The following is a 23,611-nucleotide window of genomic DNA, read 5'->3' as shown; positions in this document are numbered from 1 at the left end:
GGGGCGGGGCGGGGCTTTGCGGCGCCGGGCGTCGCTTGGCGGCAGTGTGGCGCGGCCGCCGCCGCCGGCCGGGAGCTGACAGGTGCGGCGGGCCGGGAAGTTGCTGACTAAGCCGGGCCGGGCGGAGCCGGGGCGGCGGCCGGAGGAGCGGGGAAGCGGCAGCAGCAGCGGCTCCGCCGAGCCTCGGGTCGCAGCGTCGGCGCCTCCGAGGGGCTCATGGGGACGGCGGCGAGCCACAGCAGCGAGGAGGAGGAGGAGGGCGCCGAGGAAGGCATGGAGGGGGCGGCCGCCGCGCCTCAGCCCGGCGCCGCCTTCCCGCCGGGCTCCGCCGCCAGCCCGGCGCCGCCGCTGCCGCCGGCCGAGGTGCTGCTGGACCAGGCCCGGCTGCGGGAGGCCACGGCGCGGCTGCGGGAGGCGGCTCTGCCCGAGTCGCTGGTGTCGCGACACCACAGCACGCTGGTGCGCTGGCTGGAGGAGCGCCTCAGCCGCGGCGACGAGGCCGTCAGCCTGGAGCAGTTCTGCGAGGTGCTGGAGAGCGTCTCCCGCCTGGCAGCCGGCTCCCGCGGCGAGAGCGAGGAGGTGAGGGGGCGGCCGGCGGCGTCGGGCCTCGGCCCGGGGAGGCCGGGGGGGGGGCAGGGGTGCGGCGAAGTACCGGCGAGAAGAAGGAGCTGCCTCCCGAAGGAGCTGCCTCCCGAAGGAGCTGCCCGCCCGGGCGGGGTGGGGACGGGACGGGACGAGGAGCGGGATCAGCGGGAGGGGAGGCGGCGGGAGCCCCTGGGCGGCTGCTGCTGCTGGAGGTGGGTCTCCCGGTAACGGGGGGGGATGGTTCTTCCCGGGCCTGAGCAGCGTGGGCCCGCTGGCACCGGCTCCGTGGCGTGGGGTCCGAGCAGCGTGGCTGTGGAGAGGCTGGTCACCCCTTCCCGGTAACGGGGCAAGGCCGGAGCAGAGGGCTCTGCAGCACGGTTAAAAAAAGTGGCTGCCGCTACTGATAGGCATATCGGTTGTTTGGGGTTTTTTTTAATTCGTGCCTGTTTTCAGTGATGGTGCTCAGCAGCCGCTCGTGGCGAGATGGTTATTTACAAGAGTATTTCTGCTGTTGCTACTGCTAGTGCAGCTGGGGGTAGCACAGGTAGGAAACTCCATACCAGCAATTCCTCTGAGATACTTCTTAATGCTATCAACAAGTCAAAGTCTACCAGGCTTAATTTTATTGTTGCTTTTCAAAATCGGAAGCGAAATTGTCAAGTACCTCGTTGGTATCCCACTACTTATTGTAAAGTAAGAGTTTTGGAAAACTTGTAAGGAAGTAGTGTAACAGAGTTCTCTCTCCACAGATGGAAGGTCTTAAGGAAAGGTTTTAATGGTAGAAGAGAGTGCAGTTTGCTTCCTGCTGTGGGGGAGGGGTATGGAGAGCTTACCATCTAGAACACTTAAGCTGTAGCTTTACTCTCTAGCCGGCATTTAAAATGCAGTAGAATACCCTGCTGGGAGTTTCGCACTCAGTTGAGAAAGTGGTCGTGTCTGAGTTTCTTACTGCATGCAGTTCCTGAGTCTCACCAGTGACTTCCTGCTGTCTTTGTATTGCTCCTGACTAGTAGAATAACTCTGTCAGCTGTTAAATCACACACGTGCTCCTTGAAATCAGTGCTGATAGACTAACAAGACTACTGGAAACCGGGAAGAGATTAGTTTTGTTGTACAGATAGGTATGTTTATACCAGACTGTTTTGAAGTAACTTGCTAAAATGCTGCCTCCATTTCCAGTTCCTTTACAAGAGCCAATAAAGAACACTTCTTCGTTAGTCACGACGGTAGGAGTGAAATTATTGCATCGGCGTTCTCTCTGTTAATGCAAACAAGCGAGCTTTGCGGGCTGCAGAAATACTTTGAGGATTGTCTGTGTTGCACATCCTCCTCTGCATGAAGAGTATAGTTGGTTTGGTTTGTTTTTTTTTTTTTCTTGCTCTCGAGCTGGGGGAAAAAACTTGTCAAAGGATTTATCATGGTACGGATATGTGGTCACATCTAGCCTATCCTGTGAAGTTGGGATGTTGGCAGTTGTGTGGAAAACCTTGATGTCATTGTTTCTATAACTGGCACTAGCCCATGGGCTGTAGTATTTTAGATTTCCAGAATGTATTTTGCACTGATGAGAAGTTAGTTTGTGGATGGCAGGTCAGTAGGTTTCACTTCTTAATGTTTATGGAATCCTGTCTGGCATAGGCTGTTTTGAGCTGCCCGTTAAGTTTTTCTGTTCTCAGTGTGGTGCTTGTAAACACATACTTTGAAGGTTTTATGGGCAAAGTGAACCTCTGTTTAAATGTAAAATGTATTTTCTAGATAAACTGAACCTCTGAATCCTTTTTGATTCATTAGCGCTTCAGCAGCTATCACGTAGTGTATCCAACTTCCACTTGAAACATTAATGCTGCAGTTCTACTGAGTGAAGGATGAAATGCAGAGTTTTCCTAAGTCGCACTTCAGATATTCTGTCACACTGTCCAACTCCCGAGCTGTCTGTGAGATGAAGGAGTGATTTTTGTCATGTGCTGTGTTTCCTAGCGATCGCCTTAGCCAGGTGATCATCATTTCCCAGGAAAGATGTTTCTTTTATGTTTCTTTACATTCAGGTTTGAACTGGGGAGGAAGTGTGTGGACTTAATGCTTTTAGGAGCAGAAAGCAGCTGGGTTGTGGTAAAGCTGCTGCTGCATTTTGTGTCATGTCCCAGTTGTGAACACAACTCAAAAGCTCTGAGTGGAGGTTTGGGTACTGATTTTTTTTCTCTTTCTTTTTTTCTTTTTTTTGCTTATGCCCCCATTGCACAGGGCAGCTTGTCTGAGCAGTGGAAATTGCGTATGTTTTGTGTCAAATACAGAGTTTAAGTTATACTGAACAGTCAAAAAATAATTTTAGACTTCTAGGGTTGGTGCAATCTCCTGAGGTCATATGAAGAGTTTAAAAATAAAATAACAAAATACTGCATTAAGATGCAAAGAAAAACATATATGTGGGAATCTCTCCTCACATGAAAGTATAAGAAATTGGTTTAAAGTATCTATCAGCAGATCCAGCCTTGTCGTCTCGTGTGTGGTTTGTTTTCACTAGTAACGTCACAAAACTTGCTCGCTTGTTCTCTTCATATTTTAGTAATTGCAGGGTTTGACTTCAAATATGAGGGGAAGAAGCCATAATGGCAAGAATGGTGTCATGCAAAACTGTACATTGAATTTTGGCAACCGAGTTATGTTTGTTAAAATTAATTCCCTCTGTGTTGTTGTACTCGAGCAGAGGTCTTAGTTTTTTCTTTGGTATCTAACTGATGCCCAGCATCAGTCATCTGTACTGGCTGTGGTACCTTCTGGATGCCCAGCACTGGTCTTCTTTGCTACTAAGAATAATTTTTTTAAAGGTGATCACTGTTAGCAGGGGTTCAGCTGTATGTTTAACAAGAGTTTATAAAACTGCTAAGCTAAAATTGAGCTCTGTGCCGCAGAAGTGCTGTTGGAGCTTTAGTCAGCTAAAATGGCATTTCAATTCTGTTGTCTTACGAGGACTTTGCTCTCATTTAAGTGGTGTAATTATGTCATGGTTAATTGGCAGGTTATTTTGATCTAATAGTTTCAGATTATTTCTCTCTAGGATACTGCTTTTAATGGTACCTCAAGTTCGATAATCAGGTAGCAAACCAAGAAATTCAAGCATAAGCTTCTGCCCAAACAGCAGTGATTTTTGACTCTGTCAGACAGTTGTGACATTATCTGTTCTTAGAGGCCAGATTTGCTTGGCTATGTAGCTGAACTTACCAAGTTCAGGCCTGGAAGACTGAAGTCTTGCTTGTAAGTGCATTCCCAATTTATACGAAAAAAAATGGGTGCTCCTGACATATTGCGTTTCTTTTTGGGGTATGTTCAGGTTTTTTTAGCAATCAGACAGAAGCTTGTTTCAAAATTAAATATGATTGTGAAAATATAGCTAGTTTTTTTCATAGTAGTATGTCACTGGATCATGAGTTCTCTGAAGTGGCTAGTTTTAAAAAATTTACGTTTGTGAGCTTGGTTCTGTTTTATAGGCTTAGATGAATAAAAATACCTTGTACTTTTGTACAAGCTGTGTGAGTTACTTTTTATACATGCTCAACACAACTTCTTATCTTAAAAAATTATATCAAGGTCAAAGTTAATAAAGCTGGCAATGGTTCCCTTCAATAAGAAAAAAAAAAATCTTTTCTAACTCTCTCCATTGTTTTCACAAATACTTTGACAAACTATGTTAAACTGGTATTTTTTTGTAGGAGGACAGTATATGGAAGGAAATACACATTTAAAAAAATATTCTGGTTCTAAGGGCACTTTTTAAAATAAAGAAAAAAAACCTGAAAGAATTTGAGTGTCTGCAGTGAGGGATGGATGCAGCAGTACTGAGTGCTGGATGGTATGGCTTTTAGAACCAACTCATGCTTTAATGGAAGAGCTTTTTAGTCTTCTTTTGTGAGCACCTTCTTCATACTCCCGGGTGTTGGTGGATGGATACTGCTGATTCACTGGTATAGATGATGTGCTGTCTCTACCTAAGCATAACTACAGTTGACTTTTATAGGAAGGCAGTGCAAGTGCCTTAAAACTTGCTAAAGACTGCACGTTTCCAGGCCAGGCTGTTTCCTGTTGTCATGAATTCAATACTACGGAAAATGGATTCTTTTGATTTTTATTTAACAGTGTTATAATGTTTACTGCTACGGTTTCTATGAAATAGCTTGAATTTCTGCTTGAAGTAAATATGCTGAAATAAATTTTCTTTTTTGTTCCTCTTCAGGCCTTTGCACAATTTGATGCTGAAGGAGATGGCACCGTAGATGTGGAGAATATGCTGGAGGCTCTCAAGAATTCTAGTGGAGCTAATCTTCAAGGGGAACTTAGCCATGTAATCAGGCAACTGCAAGCTTGTTCACTAGTTCCAGGTATGAGAACAGAGTGACAAAACAAGTGGATTCCCAAGTCCTGCCCTATATAAGGAGTGCTGCTTCAATAAATTCTAATTTTCTCAAAACCATAGTCCAAGTCATTCTCACTTCTCTAATGTCACACAAGTGAAGTTGCTGTAAATTAAAAATTTCCCATAATTGCATCCAGCTAACTTACTTTCTTCTCTGCGTGACTGGGGAGCTTCTCATCCTTGTTTGGTTTATCTCACAGACAGAAAACAGTTCCTTGCAAAATTTTGGTGAGTGCCTAACTAATGCAGTCTTGTACTTGGTAACTGGAGGAATAAATCCTCCACTGAGTCTGTTCCAGGTGATGAGTCATATACTTTATTATTATTATTATTATTATATTGTTATTTAGCATTTGAAATCCTGCTAAAACATAATTCACTTTTTCTAGCATATAGTTTGGAAAGTGTCAGTTTCCAGAATTTGATTTCTGGGATAAGTATCGGTTACTGGCTTTCCTTCCAAGCTTTTGATGATAAGTGGCTAAAGGGGATTTGTCTTAGAGGATCAGACAAGAAGTGTTAAATTGGCTAATAGCCAAGTCAGAGGAGAGTACTTAATGAGGTACTATTCTATGCATCCAAATGCACTGTGATTCAGAGTACCACTGTTCAGGAGCTGAAGTTTCTTACGAAGTTGGTGGAAAGCATTAGGCACCTCTTTGGGAATAATCCATAATGCCAAACTGAGATGCTTAGCATAGCTCAAGGTGAGTGATGTGAGTACATCAGCTCATTAGCCAAGCAGCAACTGTTTCAGTTAGATATTGAAGGTAAGGGTTTGGAGCTTTTGGGACAGCAAAATAAGCTTAAGAACTAAGGGTTTTGGTAATTGTTTTGAACCCCTTCAGGCATTTCAAGTAACTGGCAAAAATATTTGCACCTTTTGCAGTCCTGCTGTAAAGGTTGCAAACTTGAGCTGCTTCCTATGGTGGAATGTAGTTCCAATGTTGGCTCCCATGCTTAACTTGGATTTACCTAGTAGTAAGACCTAGAGGGGGAAAATGATTTCTTGGATAAGTCAGATGTTCCAACAAAGATAGAAATAATGTTTCTTTCTAGGTTTTATTGATATATTTTCTGAATCGAAAGAGCGTCTTGGTCTTCATGCTTCAATGATACTGAGATTCTTGCACCGGAATCGGATTTCTAGTACGGCCATCCCTTACCCAGTGTTGGAGTACTTCAACAATATCTGTACTATGCGGTCTTCTGTATTGAAGGATTCTTTAGATCGACTTCTCCTAAAAGAGAGAGGTATGTAATATTTTTCTTTTTTTTTCAGGATGGTAGTGTAATCGTAGCTTGAAGAAGAGATTACAGATAAAATAAAAAGCTTTCTTTGCTGTTTAATCTTCAACAGGCGTGACTTTTTATGGAGTTGATCTGCATGCTTCTGTGGTGTTTTTGTTGAAATTTTTTGAGGCATGTGAATGGATTTCCTAACTGCCTAGCAATCTGAGTAACACACTGGGATGTTTCTCATCTTTCTCCTGACCTCTTTCAGAATGATGATTACTAATGTACAATATTCTCTATTCAGTCAGATACCTCTATTAGTTGCTGGAAACTTGGTTTCCATGTGAAGGTGAATGTTTTCTGAAGTTGACTGTGCAGTATTAAAAAATAATTTATTGTTTTAGGGTGGAGGTAGTCGATCTTTTATTGTATTTCAGGTGGGACTGTCCTGGTGGTCTCCCTAGAGGGAGGGCTCCTTTTCTTCACCGCTTGACTCGGTATTTTCAGATCTCTGCGCTTCTTTTGAAACGGATCATGTAACTTGGGGAAACAGTCTGCTTTGTCCCTTCCCTAGAATAGCTACATTGAGGTTTCTCCATCATATTTTACTTTTTCCTCTCATCAGTTTGTATTTTGCCATAATAATAATGATAAAGCACTGATGAGGCCAGTAGTGAAAGGAGGAGATAAAGGCTATTGAAATCCTGACGAAGTAGGAGTTTTTGTACTGCAAGTGGTAGATTGAGATTATTGTGATTTCATCTGAAATGAAACTTTGCTGTCTTCTAAGTTTCTGTCAGAAACACCTCTTCAGGAGCTGTGTTCTGTGCCAACAACTTATTTTTATATGAGATAGTTATTATAAAGGTATAATAATTCTCGAAACAAGCAAAAGAAGAATATTATGAGTGATTTCTTCTCTTTGCAGACTACCCCAGTGACTTGAATGGTAATCAGGAGTCGGACAAACTGAAGTCTGTCACAAAGTGCTATACTCACATAGAAACCTCATCCAATTCTGCGGATATTGACAAGATGACAAATGGAGAAACTACATCCTTCTGGCAGTCGGATGGGAGTGCTCGCTCACATTGGATACGGTGAGTGACACAGCAATATACAGCTGAGTTTTGGGGTAGTTAGTCCTTAAGTTTTACAGCCAGTGGGCCATAATTGAAAAAAATTGTGGAATTAATGAGTGACAGATGAATATAGTTGAACACAAATCATTAATCTGCATAAAGTTTAAAGACCTAATCACCAAGTAAAAGTGTTCACCTGTAAAATGCATACATCTTCCATGCTGACACATACCCTGTTTTGTAGCTAAGCTTTCCAAACTCTGTTATAGATGCAGTGGTTAGTACTTGAATAGGAGTGCTTTGCCATTGCCTAAAAAGTTACTGCTCCATGAAAGAGAAATGTTTAGTGGTTTTTCGGTAGTAGATCTAAGAATGTATGCTTTAAAAAAAAAAAAAAAAAAAGTCTAATTTTGGTCATTATTGACACTACATTTTCATTTCTGAGGAATGAATTCTCAGTTGAAAAGCTGCACAATAGAAAATTCTACAGTCTCACTATCAGAGGTGACCGTCATTTAAGTCAATTACAAATTTTCGAACTCATCCACCATGATATGATGTTGGTAATGCCTGTGAAGCATTAGGTAATTTCTAGTGGATTTATTTATGTTTGTAGAATTGGAAACTGAGTGAAGTTTAGCTAAAAGTGCTTGATTTATCTTCTCTTTGCAAGAACTGTTTTATCTTCTTTGCTTTGCAGTTTAAAGATGAAACCAGATGTTGTTTTGAGACATCTGTCCATTGCAGTGGCAGCCAATGACCAGAGTTACATGCCACAGCAAGTTACAGTGGCAGTGGGAAGGAATGCCAGCAGTCTTCAGGAGGTCCGAGATGTTCACATTCCAAGCAATATCACTGGCTACGTAACACTGTTGGAAAACGCTAACATTAGTCAGATGTGTGAGTCAATAAAGATACCATTGGTATATTGTTTTGCTGCTTTTTTGAAGGTGAAAGGTTGGGTAGATCATAAAATGATGTGTTGAAATAGCAGTCATTAGAGCAGAAACTTTTGACCTTGTCCTTGGGTCAGAGAAATTGCTTTAATTGTAGTTTAATTTCTAGGCTATAAGAGAGTCTTCTGAGTCTTTCTCATGAAATCTGTCTGTAACTTGGGCTAAGGGTTGAAGAGCTAGAATGACTAAAGATGCAGTTTTAGCCTTTCAATTTGAAGATACTGGGCAGTTTTAAAATATCTTTGCTTGCAGAGTGAAAGCATATGTTGGATAATAGTATTTAGCAAAAAATCTGCTTCTGAGCAAATTTTTTTTTTCTCTCTTTTTTTTTTTTTTTTTTTTTTTTTTTGGTAGCAAAACTCTGAAGTTGGTCAGATGATTTTTGTAAAGCAGGTTTTATGCTAAGTGTTTTTAAGTAGTGTTATTTTTAAGTCTGGTAGATCTGTGGGTGCTATATTGGAATCCATCAGAGGAAAGCTGCTCCTTCCTAAGATGGTTTCTGCAGCTTCAGAAATTTTGTCCCTTCAGCTCAAATAGGTGCTTTTCACTAAGATGAACCTTTTCTGCCACAGAAGCGGGCAGCAAGGATGTTGTTCCTCAAAAGTAACTATGACAATGTTAGCTATGCAAAATGGTCAAGAACTGATGTGAAAATTTTTATGTAACTTAAAAATTTGCTTTTAGGCTTTACTCCTTTTCCCTATCTCTTCCACTACCACTGCCAAGACACTTCCTATGTATGGAGGTAAAAGGTACTGGGGAAATAATCTATAAGCTATTTTTCACTTTGAGGGTCTTTTACTACTTTTTTCCTAATTTCTAGCCGTACAATATGTAATGGATCATTTGGCCGTTCAAAGGCTAAATTTTCCAAATCATACGGTGCACAGTGAAGAAACATGTATAGTTGTCTGTATGTGGAGGTACTGTTATCTGCTGCTGTTTTTCTAAGAGGTTTTGCAGTAATTATTGTTTTGAAAATCTAGATTCTTCTAGATCTAATCCAGCAGAAGAAATGGGAAAAAAATTCTATTTTGTGTTTTGACAGATGTACAGATAAACATCAAGCGTTGCCTTAGTGATGGATGTGACACTAGAATCCATGGACTCAGGGCTGTCGGTTATCAAAGAGTTAAGAAGGTGGGCGTCTCTGTGTGTGATGCTTCAGCTATCTGGTACTGGTCTCTGCTGACCTCTCTGGTAACAGCTTCCATGGAAACAAATCCAGCATTCGTTCACACTATTTTACAAAATACTCAGTAAGTACCAAACTTCCATGGTGTGCCTTTTTTTTTTTTTTTTTTTTTTTTTTTTTTTGTTTAAATACTTCCAGCTTTAGTAAACTAACCTGTCTTGTGTAACTGGTTTCCACTCCCTCAATTAAGGTGTTTGAACATCTTTTCAGCTATCACACTGTTTAAATTTTGATATTTCGCTCTTATCCATTTGCACATAGTGGAACAAGTATAATTCTCCTAGCTGTTGTATCTAATCTGCTTGTTAAGCCGTGATTGAAGGGACACTGAAAAATACGTTTTTAACCTATCCTTTGACTTGTAATAATTTTGAGAAGCCTAAAATTAATTAATTTTCTTTCTATAATCTTATTGATTATAAATATTGGACACATTCCACTCATGAATGCTGCTTAATGAGCTTAATTTTCAGCAAATTCTTGCTTGTGTAGTGCCTTGTCATGCATTATGTGGGTATATAGTCGAGTATATGCAGTATCTGTGCAGATGTCTGCTTGTGGTGATTGGCCATTTTCTGTGTAACGTTTCCTTGTTTGTCTGCCAAACACTTCTGCTCGATGACTTGAAGGATTGGAATCTTAATAAAATCACTACACACCCACATCAACTTTTTATGGAGCTTAGTTAGCATGCTGCCACCACTTAAAAGCACTGCAGTCATTAGGTTAATGAATACTGTGGGCTAAAGTCCATTAAGCCTATCCTTAATTTGTGTCATCTATGAAAGCTCTTTAAAGTTTAGATAACTTTATACATGCTTACATCTGAAAAAGGTTCATAGTTCCAAGCTTTACTAAAACTGAGAGCCTTCAGTCTTGCTGCAGTTTAGATTATTTTTTAGAAATATAACATGGATCCTGAGCTAATAAAACCTGAGAAAGTTATGAAGGAGTCTTGACTAAAAATATGCATTCAGGAATTACAAATTCAGTGTTTGGAATTAGCAAGTAAAAACCCAAACTTTAGTATTGGATAGAATTATTTTGATGAAACCACTTAAGAATTCCTATTTTTAGGGGTTATTACATTATCTTAGGAAATTAAACAAAAATTCTCATCTGAGCTAACAAGTTTCTCTCTTAGTTTCTATTTGTAGAGACCTACTCGTAAAAAGTGTGAAGATTCAAATGTCTAATTCATTTTAGAAGGCTGTTTTCTCTGATTCTGTCTGGTTTCCTGATGTTATATTCTGTTCCTTTTACTAGGAAAGCACTGCAACACATGCCACCTCTATCCCTCACACCGGGCTCTACAGATTTCTCAAGCTTCTTATCTCCAAATGTTTTGGAAGAAGTCGATAGTTTCCTTATAAGAATAACAAGGTGAGATTGTGTTGATGTATTTTGATGCAGTGGAAAATGGTTTAGAAGAATTTGTATAGCAAACATATTTCATTTTTACTCACCTGCTCTTTTTTTAGTATCTTGAAAAATTCAAAGACACTAAGAAACAGGCACCTTAAATTTTTTCCATGTGAGCATTATTTGTCTTTATTTAAAAACAAAGTGTTCTAAATTTTCTTTTCATACGGTTGTTTTTTTTCCCTCCCCAGTTGTTGTACTACTCCAGAGGTTGAACTTACACTCTTGGCCTTTGCCTTAGCCAGGGGGAGTGTTGCTAAAGTGATAAGTTCCCTTTGTACAATCACTGATCATCTGGACACTCCATACAAGGCTTCATCCCTTATTGCTTCCATGGCAACAGTTAGACAGAACCTGCTGTATAAATACGGTAAATGAATAATTGTTGGATCCTTTACTATACATAAGACAATATGCAGCTTTGAGTCGTTTTACTTGTTGTTCGGTGGGGTTTAAAATTATACAAGACTTCTGAATTAACAGCTGTTACCAAGAAGATAGCCTGTGAAGCTGAACTGCCCTAAAAGTTGGTGATTAGATCAGCTTTCTGCGCTCTAAGAATTGAACCAGGTGGCATCATCTTGAGGGAGGAAACATGAACTTTGTAGTTTGTATTGTATAAAAGTAAAATAACATAAAATATTTTTATTCTTCCAATAACACACTTTTTTGTACGTTTAGCCTCAGTAAGTGGCTGCTTTTGCAGATGTGCATAGATTTAAGATGTGTTTTAAATGTCATGTCATTAGCATCTATTTACAGTTCTTTTTTCACTTTTATAAATTAATCTGAGTATGTCATAAGTGTAGAGCTGTGCACAGTCTGACATAAGGCAGTAAGATTTTGCTGTATCGACTGTACTTGTTTGATAAATCTGTATTTTCTCAGGTGTCAACTTCTGAGATTATTGTTAGTCTCTCACAAAGAATTTTTCCCTTTGTTTGCCTTTTAGTGTGTTTTCTGTCAGGACTTCTTGGCTTGTGCCAAAGAATACATTAATTATTTTATAATTATAGTATCAGTATTTAGTTTCAAAAGTTTTGAAAACTGCTTCCTTTTTCCCAGAGTAGCTGCTGCTTTTTGCAAGACAAGAGTGGTATTTCATGCGTTGTGAATTCCAAAGTGTGCACCTAGTTGAAGGAACATCATTTGTTGTGGTTTTCATTGTCCTTCTGTCTGTACCTAAGACATGAGCTATTTCAGATTAATGTATCTCTTATACTCCAGTTTCTTCCCTCTTTTTTTGTCTGACAATGGTAAAAATCTCATAGTGTTATATTTTTTTCATTTATTTTCTGTGTGAAGAACTTAGAACTGGAAAACAGGCTTTCTATTTTATGAGTTTGATAAACCTGTTGGTTTTCTTACTTAGGAAAACCATTACGACTAACTTTGCAAGCATGTGATGTAAAGGGAAAAGAAGATAAATCGGGGCCTGAAAACCTGCTTGTAGAGCCATGGACTGGGGATGGTAAGAGCCTGGAGATGAAATACAGAATATTCAACCAGACACAAAGGCTGTTAACAAGGCTGTGGTACTGTAGCCTATGTATTTGGTACTACTCAACAGTTTTATGATACAGAAGATCTATAATTAAAAACCAAACCAACATGTAAATTCTATTTTACAACAAGGTGAATTTCTCAGGAACCAGTTTATTGTCAAAGCAAACAAACCACAGGTTGGATTTTGGGGAGAATTACTGATATTCTATGTGGAAGTGAGCAATGAGTTGTCATGAAGAAAACTATACTAGAGCACATTTTGTGGGTTGAAGTCATGAGTGATTCACTGCTGGTTTTCCAAATATTGATGGAGAGAGATGGTAGAAATCATTGAAATTTTCACAGAGTGCATGTAACTATTAATTCTCCTTTAAAGCCTGTCTTTGTTAATGCAATGTTTTTATGTACTGGATGCAACCTAAAGAAAGAGATTTGTGTTTCTTGACTTCCTTTTTAAGTGAAATGCCACCTAATCTTTTAAAAAAAAAATCAGGTATTGTCTTGTGCAGTGCTACTGGTAAATGAAAGCTATTACGATAGAAAATTGGGCACATCTTAAATGCTTATTTTACCCCTCCTTTTGCTTGTGCTTATTGTTTGAGTTTAGTTATTTTGTGGATTGTCTTCTGATGTTTTATGGATCATGGTCTGAGGAACAGGGGAGTTACATCAGTGAACAGAGCCATAAGCCAAAATTCTGTGAGTTACTAGTAAACTTCAGTGGGGAAACACTCTTGAAATAGCTGTAGATACTGCATTCCCTAGAGAGACACTTTCTGGAGATATCCATGTGTACTCTGTGGGAGTCTGTTTTATTTGGAAACATCTCCTAGTGAACATTTCACTAGAAAAGCGTAGTGTTTTTGTTTCCCCCCTTTAGTCCACAATCTTGGTGTTCTCTTTCAAACACCTTGTACTAGCAGTCCTTCCAACCTCATTCCATTCCTACTGCTGCTTTAGGTTTTCTTACTGAAACTGGGAAGACCAGAGCAAGTATCATTCTTTCTACTGGAACTGAATCTTCATTTCAAGTGACACAAATTAGAATAAAGGTAGGTAGTTCCTCTGCGCTTTTCAAGTAGAAGGCTTGCTTTTTTCCCTAGTGGTAGAGTTGAATTAGAATTTTTTTTTTTGGTATGAACTGAAATTTTAAATTAGTCTTGCAATAGTGTTATTTTGGGGTTTTACTTTTATGTAAGTCACAGGGAAGTTAAGGAAATGGAGGTCTTAAGTTGTTTCAGGGTACCATACGCATGTAGTAAAGACATTTATTTTCTATTGCTTTTGTCTGTATCCTGTAATATACTGAAGCCAGTGAGCCTTAGGTGTATGGTTTCTCTCTAAAGAGTATGGATTGATTTGTAGTATTATATACCTTATATTTAAAATAATTTTTCAACTCTGTGAAGAGCAGATTTCAAGACATATCGCATGTGAGTTCATATTAAATGTAGGGTCTTTCAAATTCTTTTTAGAGACATCAGTGTAATTTGAACACTTGGCGTGGTTTTATCTGGTTTAAAAGCAAGATCTTGTGATTAAATCTTATGGCCAGGACAAAACTTCAGTGAGATTTCTGCAGCTGAATTTATTTAAGGCAAAGCAGTATTTTAATTCCTGGAACAAGAATGCATATTTCAATGTCAAAGAGAATTAAACATGAATGGACTTCTGGCAAGTAAATTCTAGTTAGAGCTGGAGAGGCAGTTAAGCTGTTTTGCAATGTAGCGGTGCTGGGATACATAATTTTAGTTTTGTTTGGTTTTTTTTTTAAATTGAAAAAGTATACAAAATTAGAATGAGAATTAATATGTGGAGTGTAGTTAATGTTAGGGTGCTAGCAGAGTGATAAATGTAGCAAATAGTAACCATGTACATGAGTTAGGAAGGTTTTCATAACATTTCTCTAAATTTGTTTCATTTTGTTTTAGGTAAAAAGTGCAATTCCAGAGATCAGTATTGTCAGTATTTAGTTGCTTTCCATAATTTTTTTTTTCTTTGAAAGCAACACCTTCTTTTATTGTCAGCTTTTTAATACATTGCTCTGGATTTGTTCTTTTAGGTCCGAAGAGGTGCTATTGGGGCCCAGTGTGGGCTAGTGTTTGCTTATAATAGTGCTTCAGAAAAGTTCCATGCAGAGGAACACTTCAAAAGATTTGAAAGCTATGACAAATGGAAGCTGCGGGAATTCAAACAATTTTTAAAGAACAGGTATAGGTGGACTTTTTGTAGTGAATACATGGAAAATAAATGTTATGTTAGATCTTTTTGCAATGCCACTTGAACTACCGAGAATTGTTCCAAATGACTTAAAAATTATGCATCATTTAATTGTTACTTGTTTGATTTTAATGACCCTCAATTTGGTGTGTTTGAGGAAATATGTATATACCTGTTGTCTTAAGCCTCTTGATTTAAAGACCTTTTTAAAAAGGGATATAACAAACTGTCTACTTGAGGTGAAGATCACAGATAACAGAAACAATTTATAGGAAGATCATATGTTAATTAGCCTTTATTAAATGATTTTCTCAAAACTCTTGCTTAGGAGTGAGGGTACATTAGGGACCATGATTAAAAAGATGTACTTAATTTTATTACCCAAACTCTAGCACATGCAAGGTAAGTGAAAGTTTCTGTTGTCTCTCTCTCATCTTTATAGCCTTAACATGCAAAGAATATTTTGGTAGCATATCAACAACTTTGCAGTTTCTTTAAACTTTTTCTTTACAAGGTTTGTTACATTCCTTTATACATAGAAGCAGTTGTTCATGTGATGATTTGGGAGATGATGATCCTATTGGCTGGTTTGAAGTGGAAGAAGAATGGGACGAAGTTGATGTCAAAATGCAGCAATGCAGAATTTCCCAAGTAAGAAACCATGAAAATCCATTGGCCCAGTCACAGTGAGCAGAGGCTCATCTCTGTGCTTTGTTATAATGCCAATTGAAATAACCATAAGTCTTTTTTTGTGTGAGGAGAACTCTTCTGGGTAGAGATAAAAATCAATGGACTTCTAGTTAAATGGATGATTTGACTTTTGTCCTCTGAGTTTCATTCTTTTTCTCTGTATGTACACATATATAGCTGTAGTTAAATGGTGCTTCAGGATCAAATTAAATGCAAAATTACGTGATAATGTGCAGACTACTGGTTTTATCATGAGGAAATATTTCTAAAAAGAATTACATGATTGTTGCTTTATTCTAATATCTAGAAGAATTAACTACTACATAGTTACAGCATTTATTCTTTCAAAGTCAGGTTCCTCAACTCTTGTTTTAAGGGACAAACAATTACTAAGCAGTTCCATCAGTTAGGTTGACTTCCTTGAGGAATGTGGGACTTCTCTGTTTCAAGAGTGGCAGAATATGGGTTTTGATTTGTAGTGCTTAAGTATGAAATTTTGCTTTTCAGACCCTGCAATTACCTTGTTTCTAGAGTCAACTGTTGCGTAGTTCCCCCATCCCTTTTTGTACTGTGGAAATTAGCAGAAGTGGTGGCACAGTTTTAAGTCAGCTGGGAATTTTTCTAAAACCATCACTGCTTGCTAAGACATTCTGCTGTTGTCTATGTAACCCTTAGTCCCTGACACTTATGAATGTGCAGAGTTACTAAATGCATTTGGATGGCAGAACTTGCTGTTCCCTCCAGCTTTGTGTTCTGTACCTCACTGTGGACAGATTGCATAAAAGTATGTTTTAAATATTACGTATTGATTCTCTGCTTGCTTTTAAATGCAGCTAATAATTTTTTAACCTGCAGAAATGCTGTAACTGTAGAGCCAGAATAGGAAGAATGAATGGAACTGATAATGAATTAACTAACTTTGCAGATGCTTGTACAGGTCACAGAACCATCACTGTGAGGTTTTTTGGACATGGAGAGAGTTCAAGTTTAGCCTGAATCTCAGGCTCAGTATTTTAAACTTCTGGAGGTGATTGACAAGGAATAAGCCTTGTCCTCCCAACCCCACCTGCAGTCTCCTCACATGTGCACTCATGTCTTTTTAAAAGCGAAATTTGTACTAGCTTTTAAAACCAAACCTTGTGCTGTGTTTATATCTTTCTAGTACTTGATGATAAAGTTCTTGTGCACAAGACAAGACACAGCAGAACGGCTTGGAGTTCAGGGCCTGAATGTTCTTGGGTATCTTCGGCCTATGCGAGATGAGCCCAATAGGAGCATGAACTGCTTGCAGTGCAGGAAAACTGATGGCGATACAGTTTGTGGCACAACTCTTCTCTTGAAGACGCTTCATTTCATCCAGCAGCTGGCACAGGACCTGGTATTTTTACTTCTTAGATGTTTTTAAACGTGTATTTACCATGCCAAAAGTAATAAGGCTATGATAACAGTAATTGTGAACGGATAAAGAAAAGTCTTGGTACTAGGCACTAGCAACTGTTAAAACCAAGCTGTGGAGAAAAAAAATGGTTTCTGAAAAATAGCGTTCTGTGTATGTTTACTGAAGTTGACTAGGAATATGCTCACTTCAGGTCCTGAAGAGAGTTAAGAACCATTTTTCAGCATCAGGTTACAATGCTGGGTGAAGTAGATGCAACAGGAGGATGCTCTACTATCTATTAGATACTGTAGCTATTTCTGAAGCAAGCATCTGGAAAAATGCATAGAGAGGTGGCTAGGAAAGTTGCATAGATTAAAACATGTCCTCTTCTTATCTGAGATAATTCTGTAAATATCTAGGGTGAGATGTATACAGTTAAGAGAAGTGGCTGCTATGTGCTGATGAGCAGCATGAGCTACCCTGCTTCTGAAGATATGTGTCAAAATCATGTTTTGTTCTTATAGTGCATGCATCTGTGCCTTTTCAACTTTGATTCCAAACCATGGGCAGTCTCATTTTGGCTATGTGCTGGTTTTAGCTGGGGTAGAGTTAATTTTCTTCATAGTAGCTGGTGTGGGACTATGTTTTGGATTTGTGCTGGAAGTAGCGCTGATAACACAGGGATGTTGTAGTTGTCGCTGAGCAGTGCTTACACAGAGTCTCAAGGCCTTTTCTGCTCCTCACCCCACCCCACCACCGAGTACGCTGGGGGGGGGGGGGCACAAGAAGTTGGGAGGGGACACAGCTGGGACAGCTGACCCCAACCGACCAAAGGGATATTCCAGACCATATGGCATCATGCTCAGCATATAAAGCTGGGGGAAGGTTGGGGGAGGCCCGGGGAGCTGCTCGGGGACTGGCTGGGCATCGGTCAGTTGGTGGTGAGCAATTGTTTTCATTTGCATTATTTGTCTTTCTTGGGTTTTATTTATCTTTGTTATTTTCCTTTTCATTACATTATTATTATTTTATTATTTCAATTATTAAACTGTTCTTATCTCAACCCATGGATTTTCTCACTTTTACATTTCCAATACCCTTCCCCTATCCTGCTGAGGGAGGGAGTGAGCGAACAGCTGTGTGGTGCTTAGTTGCCAGCTGGGGTTAAACCGTGACAGGCTATTACTTACTTTGGATCAAGAAGAGGTAGAGGTTGTAAAGTCTTTTGGTGGTGGAGGACAGGGATGGGGGACTAGACATGTAGAAAGAGGAGAGAGAGTCCTTATTAGTAGCTCTGTGAAGGGGAAGGTTTCAGCATGAACTGTCACATTTAGACACTGGAATATCCATGAAAGAACTTATACTGGAATTCATGTTAGCTGCAAATTTATGGGAAACTAGGCTGCTTTAAGCCCAGTGCTCAGGGATTTGCTTTTTATAAATGTGGTCTGTATAGAGTTAATTTTCCAATCCTGCGTTTTCTTTGCCTTTTTAAGGTTCAACAGAAGGAGAGTGGATTAAAATACAAGTCATTTTTAGATTTCACAGGCCTTGATTTGCAGCTGTTCTGGAATTTTTACAATAAACTTCACCAAAAGTAAGTCACTTCTTTACTCTGTGTGAAGCACTAATCTGTGTGTGTATGTATAAATAAAGTATGCTTAGTTTAGTTGCAGCAGTTTCTTCTTCCTCAACTACATCATTTACATAAATAACATTTTCTTACTGCTGCCATATGTGTTTTTTAACTATAACGTTATGTAGAACCTTGAGAAGATGTAGATTAATTTAGCTGGTAGCTATACTTTTTTTGGCTATGTGCTCTCTACTCTGTGTTTTTTAACCATCTGAGGTAGTGACTTTCATAGCATTATCTGGTGCAAAAGAGCTTCTTTTCCAGTTTTTGCTTCTGTTTGTTTTATGTTTTCTTACAGCCCAAGGGAAGAATGTATCTTTGCTCAAACGCTGCTATTGCAGCTTCTTCAGAGCTGCTTCTCTGTACTTACTGGAGACAATAAAAACGCTAAACCTCAAGAAACTTCTCAGAACAAAACATCTGGTCACACAGAAGCTGCAGAAGAGCTTTATAGACATTTGTGTGAAGGTAATTTATATTGAATATATTAACTGTTTTGTCCGTTCTGGCTTACAAGTGTGTTACAACAGTTAGAATTTGGGAAAAGAGATGTATTCCTAGAGGCCAAGTCAGCTACTGTTCCTTTTGTTTCTTCAGGTCGGTGTCTGCTAATTAGTCGATCACAGTGAAATTTTCCTTGACCCTATGAAATGGTTTTATAGACTTTCTGACAACATGTGGTCTGGAAACAGGTGCAACAGAAAACTTTTTTCGAACATGTCACATGCTTGAACCAGCAAGGAATGTGATCCTTTAATAGAATGTTACTGGGGTTCATTTGTTTCTGATATTTCATATAAATATAAATGTTCTTACAAGGAGCCTGTAAGGTTTACGGAAACACTGGGAAGGTTCTGGAGCCAGTGAAGAGAATGGGAATTATGCATTAGATTTCATTGGAAGTAGGATGGCACTCTCTTTATTCAAGTGTAATTTTTTTGTTAATTACCTAACAGTCTCCTGAAAAGCAAGCTGGAGATAAACCAGTTTATATAGAATCTGTCACATCTTGAAAACTTTATTAGCTTTGATAACTGTCAAGTCTTAATGTTCCTAGAATTAATTTACTCAATGAATAAATAAATAGATCCTTAGAAAAATCTTTCTTGCTAGAAGTCAAAAAGTTTCTCCTCATTTTCTGTGTGTATAATGGGATTGCAAGGGCTTGAAGTTGTGTAAAGTAACACATTTAATTCAGTTATGCCTCTAACATATTAGATGGAGTATTAATTTGAACTTGTAATTTTGTTTCCTTTTTGTATGAGCAGTAGTGGATATGGGGGACAGTAACTTCATGCCAATGAAAATGCTAAAAGAGGAAGTTAAGAACACCCTACTCAGTGGAGCAGCAATCTTTTTCCCAGATAGACAGACCAGGCGACACCAGCTCTTCACCATGATGGTAAACCATTAAATGAGAAATTGATTGTTTAGTAGCTGCTTTCTTTATGCAAAAAAGAGGACAAATCTGAGTTCTTGTTGTCAAATAATCTATACTTTGTCCCATTAAAGTAAGAACCTTCTTTTTTTTTTCTTTGCCTCTTTTTACCCTCCCCCTTCTCTCTCTCTGCAGCTTATCCCAAGAAAGAGGAGCTAACCCTGCCTTTCTTACCAAAAATGAATAGTAGAGCGCAGAAATTAGAATTCTTTCTCACAGAGGAGGGAAACAGAACGTATCATAAAAAATAAATCTTTTTCCTTTTCTAGAAAAACATCACAGAGCAAGAACATAAGCAATCTGTACATCTTGCGTTCAGATCCTTGTGTACCCACTTCAGGTAAGGGATCCTGAAATTGAAAATAATTGTCTGATACCTCACATCTGTTAATAAGTTCATATTTAATCCTTTTTAGAAATGTTATTTCCCTTGAAAATAATTCTCAAAAATAATCAACTGACTTTGCTTTAGAAAGGAGAATACTACTACTTAATATGTTTATTAACTGAATAGCTATATAAAACATTGACCAAGGTTAGTGCTGAAATCACAGTGTATTGCTCTTAGGCTTCTCCCAGGCTGTCTTCCAATTTTTTAAGTGTTTATTTGTCCATTGTGATGGTTGGTATTGATATAATAAGTCTGGAGTCATCAGAACCCAAACTTTTGATTTTTCATAGTAATTACACAGTAGAATCTCTACAGATTTGTCACAAGGATAACTAAATTTGTGTTTTGGAACTGTGCTACTTGTTGTTGGTTGGTAAGATGATGTTTGTTTTTTAGTGATCAAGATCCAGGTGGACTCCTATTACTACCAGAGAAAGGAGTTTCTGCAAATTTTGACATAAGTGAAGTGCTATCAGTCATGGATACCCTTCTGCTAGTGGCAGCAAGAGAGGTAACTATCTTTGCTCTGTTCCTTTTACTACTTTGCCATGATTTTTGTATGCGTTCAAACACGAGCTGCATGCCTGAGATGTACGCTAAAGAACTAGCTTTCCTGTCCTTCTGGATAAAACTATTCATGCTATTCAGATCCGTAGGATTAGGTTTTCCAACCAGTTGAAGTATTTTCCTTTAAGCATTAACATTTCATAATAGTAGGGTAAGTAATGTATAAGAGTGTCTTTTTTCATAGCATTGAAAAGACTTTATGGCACCCTATCAACACTAGGAAACAGAAGTAATCATCCCATATTGAGAGGTTAGAATTGGTCATGCCACTAAGGAAGGTGTTAAATGGAGGAGGGTCATTTACATATGTAGAAAAAATGTGTTGAGAACATAGTGACTCATAGCTATTCCTACTTAAAATTGCAATTTATCAAAACGAGATATATCAGTTGCTTCATGGCGTTATATACTGCTTGTCAGTTGCATTTAACCTTTTTTGTGGAGTAAGTGGGATGATAATGTCCATCACAGTTTACTTAGTGTATATTGTGTGTCATTCTGCAGCAGAAGAGGATGTCCTTTTTTACGTTCTTTATTTTTCAGTGTGAAATGATGATGCTGGATGTTGCACAGCAAGAGAGTGGCACAGTCTTGTCCTCGTTATTCTGGTCTGTTCAAGGTAGCCTCCTTTCATGGTGCTACCTGCAACTTAAGGGTAGCGATAATTCAGCCAAGGATCTTGCAGTAGAAATACTTAAAAACTGTAAGTGCTGGAATTGAATACAGAATTAAGTGTGGTGTAATACAGGGCTTCAAAATGTGATTTTGCAAATTGCAGTATAATAAGTGTTCACCAGTGGTTGCCTGAGGCATACTCATAACTGTCACAGCATTTCTAATCTCTCTAGGAAGGAATTTGTAGGCATATTAAGCAACTCTTGAATTTTAGCCATACCAATAATTTTATGTTGGGACAATCTTCAGAAAACATTTCAGTAAGTTATGGGGGGCAGATACTGGAAAAAAAACCCAAACAAGAAACAGTTTCAGACCTTCATTTGAACATTTTGATTTCTTTAAATGTCCCTTGTTTTGATAAGCTCCTGTGTGCTAGTATGTATTTTCCGAGATGTTTGTGATAGCAAGAAGAAAGGAACTTAAACTTAAGAAGCTGGGCATTTCTAAGGGGTGTTTTGCTAGAGTGGTTTGGGTTTTTTTGTTTGGTATTTCTTGTTTTGTTTTGTTTTTTAATGCAGCAGCTCAGTATTGAGTAGTTAATTGGGCCAAGTACTTAATGGAGGTGTAACTTTATGTAAAATTACTTCATATTTATGTTATTTGTGTATAAATAAGTATGTTGTGTTCCTGTCTTACATTTAAAAATGGAGTAAAGCTATAGCTAAAAATAACTAGCATCACTTTTTACTTAAGCTGCATTTCTTAGTTGTGTAGGAAGGCTACTGGATACCCTGAGATTGATGAAACAGTCTTGGAATGTTTGATTAAATTACTCATCACTCATCTTTTTTGTAGTATGGTTGATAAGCATGACTTGTTTCCACAATAGAAATATCACAGAAAACTTCTCTGAACTGTTTTCACTCTTGAGTGTCACTGCCTTGGGGCAGCAGATACCTTTCCTGCTGTCTTTCTTCTTGTGCACATCATCATGCACTTAAGTGTTTGATAAAGCAGGTTGTGGTAGAAAATCCTTAAGGTGGCTATTAAGGGTTTTTTTTCTCTTTAGATGTGGGCCAGTTCCTGTCAAATATCAGAACGATTTTGCAGTCACTTTTATCTCAATATAGTGGCAAAACAATAGTAGAAAAAATAAGTAACTCTGTCTTTGCTATGGCAACTCGTCAGCTGGTAAGTGAACATTGGGATTTTGTACTATTCCCGGGTAGCATGGCTATGGTTATGTGCATTTTCATGAAACCTGTGTTTTCTTCTAGGTCATCTTCTTGTTGGATTTTTGCACTTTAGACATTCCATACTGTACTCTGCTACAGGGATTCAGCACTTTGATAGAACCACTGAAAAGCCTTTGTAGTGAGCCTCATAAGGTAACTAAAGATCCAGGAACTATCAAGTACAGTGAAACAAAAGCAAAATTGCAAGAAAGACATAGAAAACTCAGGTGATTCTGTTAGTGAGTGTTTGAAAGGAGCTGGAAAGCTTCTAAAAGCATTGGATGTGTAATGAAATGTTGAGTGAAGAACTAGAAATATACCTGTACTGATATGGAAGATGAGCAAAGTGACCAGAAAGTGCAATTGGAATGAGAAGCCTAGAAGATAGACAGGAAGGAGGGATTCTGAAGATGAAGACCAAAATAAATTAAAAATAGTATGTGCTTAACATTTTTAGCTTCATTGCTTGTGGTGATGCAAATAAAGGCTGTATGTCTGTAGTGTAGATGTTTAAGTTTGCATTAGTCATCCAGACTCTCTTTTTGTTATCATTGGAGACTTGTAGGCACTTCTGGGGTGAGACTCTCTCCTCCCCCAGTAAACTGGATGAATTTTACTTTAGAAGTGCTTCCTTACCATGATTATCAAGGGTTTCTTTATAACTAGTTTAGGTGTAAATCAATGCTGTAGCTTTTAAAATGCCAGTTTGTATGTACATCTGGCAACTTGAAAGTATAGACAGAAATATCTAGTGTGGTATTTTTTTTAAATTTTTTTTTTAAAAATGCTTTACATTTGTATCTCAAGAATACATTTTTGTTCTACAGATGGAAATGGAAAGCTGGCAGCAAGAACAGCCTGTAGTATTGCGAACGTGGACAATGGAATCACCTCATAACTATGAAAATAATTGCCATGAGGTCTCAGTCTTCCTATGTCATGGGGCAACTTACTTTGAGGTGGAATTTGATGAAAAATGTGAAACTGAAAGAAGGTAATTTAATCTTGTGCAGTGTTAGATTCCAGTCTCTATTTGTAGAGGAGCAAT

General features: G+C 38.6%; 1 protein-coding gene across 2 annotated transcripts in view; it reads left to right on the top strand.

Annotated features, from left to right (window-relative positions):
* The first annotated feature begins 36 nt into the window (after positions 1-36).
* The window catches only part of ZZEF1 (zinc finger ZZ-type and EF-hand domain containing 1), a 60,403-nt gene continuing 36,828 nt past the window's right edge, over positions 37-23,611 (top strand). The window contains exons 1-22 of one of the 2 annotated variants that reach the window (XM_069791457.1): positions 37-579; positions 4,814-4,958; positions 6,053-6,247; positions 7,158-7,329; positions 8,012-8,211; positions 9,316-9,526; positions 10,729-10,845; positions 11,076-11,254; positions 12,257-12,355; positions 13,351-13,442; positions 14,453-14,601; positions 15,150-15,261; positions 16,463-16,678; positions 18,175-18,275; positions 18,613-18,782; positions 19,583-19,716; positions 20,022-20,092; positions 20,540-20,654; positions 21,254-21,413; positions 22,398-22,519; positions 22,606-22,716; positions 23,391-23,557. In XM_069791457.1, coding sequence (XP_069647558.1) covers positions 217-579; positions 4,814-4,958; positions 6,053-6,247; positions 7,158-7,329; positions 8,012-8,211; positions 9,316-9,526; positions 10,729-10,845; positions 11,076-11,254; positions 12,257-12,355; positions 13,351-13,442; positions 14,453-14,601; positions 15,150-15,261; positions 16,463-16,678; positions 18,175-18,275; positions 18,613-18,782; positions 19,583-19,716; positions 20,022-20,092; positions 20,540-20,654; positions 21,254-21,413; positions 22,398-22,519; positions 22,606-22,716; positions 23,391-23,557 — 3,401 coding nt within the window. In that variant the 5' untranslated portion in view covers positions 37-216. The remainder of the gene's footprint in view (positions 580-4,813; positions 4,959-6,052; positions 6,248-7,157; positions 7,330-8,011; positions 8,212-9,315; positions 9,527-10,728; positions 10,846-11,075; positions 11,255-12,256; positions 12,356-13,350; positions 13,443-14,452; positions 14,602-15,149; positions 15,262-16,462; positions 16,679-18,174; positions 18,276-18,612; positions 18,783-19,582; positions 19,717-20,021; positions 20,093-20,539; positions 20,655-21,253; positions 21,414-22,397; positions 22,520-22,605; positions 22,717-23,390; positions 23,558-23,611) is intronic. The other variant, XM_069791459.1, reaches the window with a different exon arrangement.

This window comes from Haliaeetus albicilla, chromosome 9 (genome assembly GCF_947461875.1).
Source record: "Haliaeetus albicilla chromosome 9, bHalAlb1.1, whole genome shotgun sequence".
NCBI lineage: Eukaryota > Metazoa > Chordata > Aves > Accipitriformes > Accipitridae > Haliaeetus > Haliaeetus albicilla.
The sequence above is the reverse complement of the archived record's forward strand: the minus strand, read 5'-3'. Positions and strand labels throughout refer to the sequence as shown.